Consider the following 5,959-nt stretch of genomic DNA (forward strand, 5'->3'; position numbering starts at 1 on the left):
TTATTGCTTTTGAATGGCTTTGTTATATATATATATATACATTAGGAAAAAATGGGGGAAAAAAAGTATGATAAAAGGCAAGAAATAGGAAGGAAAATGGTTCTATATGAAAAAAATAAATACGAGAAACCTTAATTTCCCATGTGTATACTTGTCGTCTATACTTGCTTCCTGTGTGGAGCTGTGGTGGTCTGCTAGTGGTCGTGTATTTTGGGACTCAAGTGACTTCCTGATGTCAACAGTGACATCATTTCTGGTCATGTATAAAAGACAGGGGAGGCAGCTTGAGGAATCCTACTGACCTCTGACTGCTCCTCTTACTGTAACCTGATCATCATGCGGGAAATTGTTCATCTGCAAATCGGACAATGTGGGAACCAGATTGGCTCAAAGGTAAAAACTAAAAAAAAAGAAAAACAACAAAAAACTCTTATTAATCCTTGCTTCTTTTTTTTTATTTTTATCAACATGACCAATAGAATAAAACTAAAAAGAAATGCACAGTTTTTATTTTTTTTTTTTAAAATAGAGAATTAAACTAATAGACATGTTTGAAATGTTTACTTTTAAATAGTATATTTTTTTAAATGACTTTAGACAAACACTTTCTTTTGCATTATGCCACTAACTGTTGGAAGCGTCACAGGGTGTTTCCTGGCAAGTCTTTAGGGGAAAGATAAGAGCCTAAAGGGTGGGACATATTTATCACGGTTAACACAAAACGAGAGGGTAACCACATAGTGATAACTTTAATGTAGTTTTTAGTTTTTAGCGGATGATATTTAGTAAGTCATAGCAAATGGCTGCAGATTAATCAGTTCAAATAAACTACATGGGTTGTTAAAAGCTGTTTTAATTAATTTGATTGAAATCCCTACAGACAAAACCACAATAAACAACAATATACTCATTTATTACAATGTTCTTCTTAAAAAGAAAGGGTCTGACAGTGGTGAATCCATTCTTTTATAGTTCTGGGAAGTGATCAGCGAAGAGCATGGCATCAATGCTGTGGGCCTCTATGACGGAGACAGCCCAGTCCAACTGGAGCGAGCCAACGTCTACTTCAATGAAGCCTTCGGTAATGAAAAAGCAAATATGATTTTGTTGTTTGTTTTTAAAAAAGTGGAGAAATTGTTAGATGTGAGATGATTGCCCAGTGAGACACTTAGAACATGTATGTGTGGGTCTTACTGGTTTTCTTCATACCGTCTAAAAACATACATATAAGGTTAATCAGAGCTATTGGAATTTACCATAAGCGTGAATAGCCGTTTGGATGGTTTTCTTCATACTGTACTATTACTATTACTTTCACTATTACTGTTTAGGGTGCATTCTTCTATATAATGTGAGTTGTAATAATATCCCACAACCAGTGTTGGGTAAGTTACTCTAAACTTGTAATATATTTATTTTACCAGTTACTGGAATAAAATTGTAATATATTTGTATTACAATATTGCTGTTTTTTAAAATGTAACTGAGTTACACTACTTTGAGTTACTTTTGACCCAGAACACTAATTATATCACACTGATAGTGTTCAAATAACATCGGTCTAAGTTTTGTTTCAAATACTTCTGCTGTTTCAGGAGCAGAAAGCTCTTTTTTGTTCCCCATAAGTTATATTTAACTATAATGATCATCTTTTTTTTCCTCAAATAATTGCAAACAGTGAGAAAACAAAGCAAATATGCACTTAAATGAAATATGCATGTAACTTGAGTTGCTTGATTTGCAACTAGTAATATATTACTACTTTTCACTTTTGTAATGTGTTACACTACTGAGGTATATATTATATTACAAAAATATCTCGTTACTACCAACACTGCCCACAACCCTGTACAGAATTAAACAGATACAGATGATTAACTAATAGATGAGTTGTCATTATTATGAGAAAATGGATTACTCACAAAAACACTGATACAAACTGAGGTTTTTTGTTTTCGTCTGGCACCTTCCTATGTTTGAGAAATCACCTCTTTTCACAAGGGAGAGACTTTCCCGCTACAAGTCGACTGACCACATGTTCTGGGAATGCCTTATTTTGTTTTTTGGAAATGCCTTTTTGAGACCTTCTCATCCATATTTGGGGAAAACACTGATGCCTCACACAGGGCTGATTATGTATCCAATTTTATTGCATTTTTTTTTTTTGCAGTGGTTACACACAAACTCATACTCAAACTCATACAAACTCAACTGAATCCTACCCAGAGCCTATATGTTTGCAGGTTGGGTTAAGCAGGCAATGTCTTCATAACCCCTGGAAATCCTTGAATACAATAGGATCTGTTTTTGATTTTTTTTGTCCTGGTTGCCTTTTCTGGAATTTGTCTTGCATTCTCAGATACCAGCTTATATATGCATTGAATAATAAAGAATGTGGTTGTGCAGGTAATGGATTTCAATTGACTCATTGAATGTTGGTGCTATCTTGTGTTAGTTTTTCTTCTTTTTTTCAAAGTATGTAAAATCTCCCAGTTCTATTTAATTTATGCATTCATTCATTTTCTCTTTAATTTAGCTTTATTATTACTATTACTTCATTCATTACATTTTATTAACCTTATTTGATTTCATCTCATTTATTTTTTTTCTCTGTCTTTTTCTATTCCTAAGGGGCCAAGTGGATGGAGCTAAGTGGTTGTTACTGATAGTCCTGATTTGGTCATGTCAGACTGTTCTTTTAATGTCAGACCTGTTGTCACGGGATTCGTCCTTTGTAATATCAGACCACTGTTTCAGAGTCCGACCTGTTCTCATGAGACAAAGCCGGTGGGGGGGGTGATGGGGTTGCCACTGAAATCCTCACTTTTGTAATATAATGCAATTTTCTATTGGAAAAATGTAAACAAGTTTTAAAAAAACAAGCTAATATGAGCAATAATCATAATAAAGTCTCCATCTCTTTGGCAGGAGCAAAGTATGTGCCCAGAGCTCTGCTTGTGGACCTGGAGCCTGGAACCATGGACAGTGTCAAAGGGAGTCACATCGGAGCTCTTTTTAGGCCAGACAACTTCATTCATGGTAAGATTGTGGGATTTTAAATAGACATTATTCATGAATCCCAGAGTACCTTTTTACACTCTTATTTATATTGACTATCTGTTACAGAGCTAACTGTTGGTGTTGAAGCCTTTACTTAACAACCAGCTGAGAGGGTTCAGGTTTCATGTGTTGTTCAGGACACTTGGACACATGTACAGGACAAGCACTAAATCAATCTGACTTTTGTAAACAGCTTTCTTTCCATTCCATACAGACGTAACAGTGTTTAAGTGTCCAGAGTGTATGAGACTCTTTCCCCACCACCTTCAACTAAAACAGATCAATGAACAAAGGGTGAAAAATGAAGAGTCCCCTCAACACTTGTTACATAAGTATCCCAAAGTCAAAGAAATAAATATACCATGTGCCATTCACACTTTAAAAGCATGTAAGAAATGTCCGTCCCCATTAATAATGATACAGTAGGTCCAAATGTATGGGCACCCCAATTTTTTTTTAGTTTTGTTGAAAAGTCACAACAAAATGTGGAACCTGGGAAACTTGGGGTAATTTGAGGAACCAACCTGACATGACAGAGTCAAACTTCATAAAGATCAGTGAAATACAAATTGGGATATGTATTCTTGAAATTGCGCCTACAATTAACAATAGGGATTTTTAGATTTTTGAAACTGACCCAGAATCAGTATTTTAATCCACACTAGATCTCCTCCATAATTTAATGGGATTTTTCATGGCGTAGTGTCTGTCTTTGGTTAAAAATTTGTCAGAATCCGCTAAATATTTAAACACACTTTATTTAGTTTTATACATAAGGCTGACATTACGCTGTCATTATTATGACATGACACCTGTCATTAGCATGAATAAGGTGTCATGAAGGCTGTCATTAAGTATTGTTCAGTAAATTATGACACCTTTTGCTAGATTATGACACCTTTTGAGCTATGTTGGCATTTTTTTAATGTAATCCTGCTAACAGTCAAACAAATAAAAACCAGTGATAATATGACTTCCTTGGCAGAGGTAATAAACGTATCTCATTAAATGGCAAAAAAAATAAATCACAATTCCCAAGCCCAACCCACGACAACCTTGAGATTATGGGTTCAGTCCTACGTGGCAATTTACTACCTCTGCATTTATTTTCCTAATTAAAAAAATCCTTTTTGTGGTGTCACAGGGAACTCAGGTGCTGGGAATAACTGGGCGAAAGGCCACTACACGGAGGGGGCCGAACTGGTGGAGCAGGTGATAGACAGGGTGAGGACCGAGAGTGAGAGCTGCGATTGCCTTCAGGGCTTCCAGATGGTTCACTCGCTGGGCGGCGGCACTGGCTCTGGGATGGGAACCCTCATCATCAACAAGATCAAAGAGGAGTACCCTGACCGCATCATGAACAGCTTCAGCATCATGCCATCGCCCAAAGTTTCTGACACCGTGGTGGAGCCCTACAACGCCATCCTCTCAATCCACCAGCTTCTGGAGAACACAGATGAGACCTTTTGCATTGACAACGAGGCCCTCTACGACATCTGTTTCAGAACACTAAAACTGACCACACCAACCTACGGAGACCTCAACCATTTGGTGTCAATGACCATGAGTGGGGTCACAACCTCCCTGCGATTCCCTGGGCAGCTCAATGCAGACTTAAGGAAGCTGGCGGTCAACATGGTGCCTTTTCCTCGCCTCCACTTCTTCATGCCAGGGTTTGCACCTCTGACAGCACGTGGCAGCCAACAGTACAGAGCCCTCACTGTACCAGAACTCACCCAACAGATGTTTGACGCCCGCAACATGATGACAGCGTGCGACCCAAGACGAGGCCGGTATCTCACTGTGGCCGGTGTCTTCCGGGGCAGAATGTCCACCAAGGAGGTGGACGAACAGATGCTCTTAATTCAGCAGAAGAACAGTGATTACTTCGTGGACTGGATCCCTCACAACGTCAAGGTGGCCGTGTGTGACATCCCACCGAGAGGTCTCCGGATGGCCTCCACGTTCATAGGCAACAACACCGCAATTCAGGAAATTTTCCGGAGAATGGGCGAGCAGTTCTCCCTGATGTTCAGACGTAAGGCGTTCCTCCACTGGTACACCGGGGAGGGGATGGATGAGATGGAGTTCACCGAGGCAGAGAGCAACGTAGCCGACCTGGTGTCAGAGTACCAGCAGTACCAAGACGCCACTGTTGAGTCTGACTGGGGAGCAGAAGAGGAAGAGGAGGAGGAAGGCTCAGTTTCACAAACAACAACCACAGTCCAGTCTCTGAGGGAGGTTCATTTAGAAACTGTGACAGAAACGAGCAAAGAAACTTTAGATGATTAGAAGACAGTGGCTGGAGCTGCGGTTCGAGGGTTTCTGAACAGGATGCGGAAAGATGTGTGACTCTTGATGTTTCATTTAATGTACAACGTTTGAACTGGAAAACATAATAAGTTGACATTACTTATGAAATTTAAAGACTCTTACTACTTACAGTATTTATGTTAAATTTGCTTAACTTAATCATAACTTAGTTAAGTAAAAAATAGCAAAAAAGAGGAAATATAAGCATGAAAAAATACATTCACAATTGATAAAATTGTAATAATTCTTTTTTTTTTTTTTTTTTTTTAATGAGTTTGCACTTAAAAAACAAAAAGTAAAGTCAACTTATTATTCTTTACAGTGCAGCTGCTTGATGTTACCAAACTCAATACTTTCCAAAATCATTATTTGATGTCACCATAATGGTTAATGGACATGTTTGTGGTGGCTCTTTGACTAAAATTATAATTATAAGACAATTATTTAAAGTATATATTTTTCATTTTAAGGATTTAAATCAACAGTACTGGTAAATGTCTTGAATAATTCTGAATTAAGTTATCATTTATTAGCAATAGAAATAATTACTTTTGAGTGTTGAATGTTATGCTTATTTACATTTTGA

The 5,959-nt window shown here is 37.7% G+C and overlaps 1 protein-coding gene across 1 annotated transcript; it reads left to right on the forward strand.

Moving 5' to 3' along the window:
* Positions 1-301: 301 nt before the first annotated feature.
* On the forward strand, positions 302-5,479 carry LOC114463521 (tubulin beta chain-like). Its single transcript, XM_028447127.1, has 4 exons — positions 302-393; positions 973-1,081; positions 2,929-3,039; positions 4,205-5,479. Exons 1-4 carry the CDS (start codon positions 337-339, stop codon positions 5,350-5,352), a joined length of 1,425 nt encoding a protein of 474 aa, XP_028302928.1. The 5' UTR covers positions 302-336; the 3' UTR covers positions 5,353-5,479.
* The last annotated feature ends 480 nt before the right edge of the window (positions 5,480-5,959 follow it).

The sequence above is a fragment of the Gouania willdenowi genome, chromosome 5 (genome assembly GCF_900634775.1).
Source record: "Gouania willdenowi chromosome 5, fGouWil2.1, whole genome shotgun sequence".
Taxonomy (NCBI): domain Eukaryota; kingdom Metazoa; phylum Chordata; class Actinopteri; order Blenniiformes; family Gobiesocidae; genus Gouania; species Gouania willdenowi.

Coding starts and splice junctions, on each gene's coding strand:
- LOC114463521 (XM_028447127.1), top strand. CDS start 337: ATGCGGGAAATTGTTCATCTGCAAATCGGACAATGTGGGAACCAGATT. Junction 1,082..2,928: donor CTACTTCAATGAAGCCTTCG/GTAATGAAAAAG, acceptor TCTCTTTGGCAG/GAGCAAAGTATGTGCCCAGA. Junction 3,040..4,204: donor GCCAGACAACTTCATTCATG/GTAAGATTGTGG, acceptor GTGGTGTCACAG/GGAACTCAGGTGCTGGGAAT.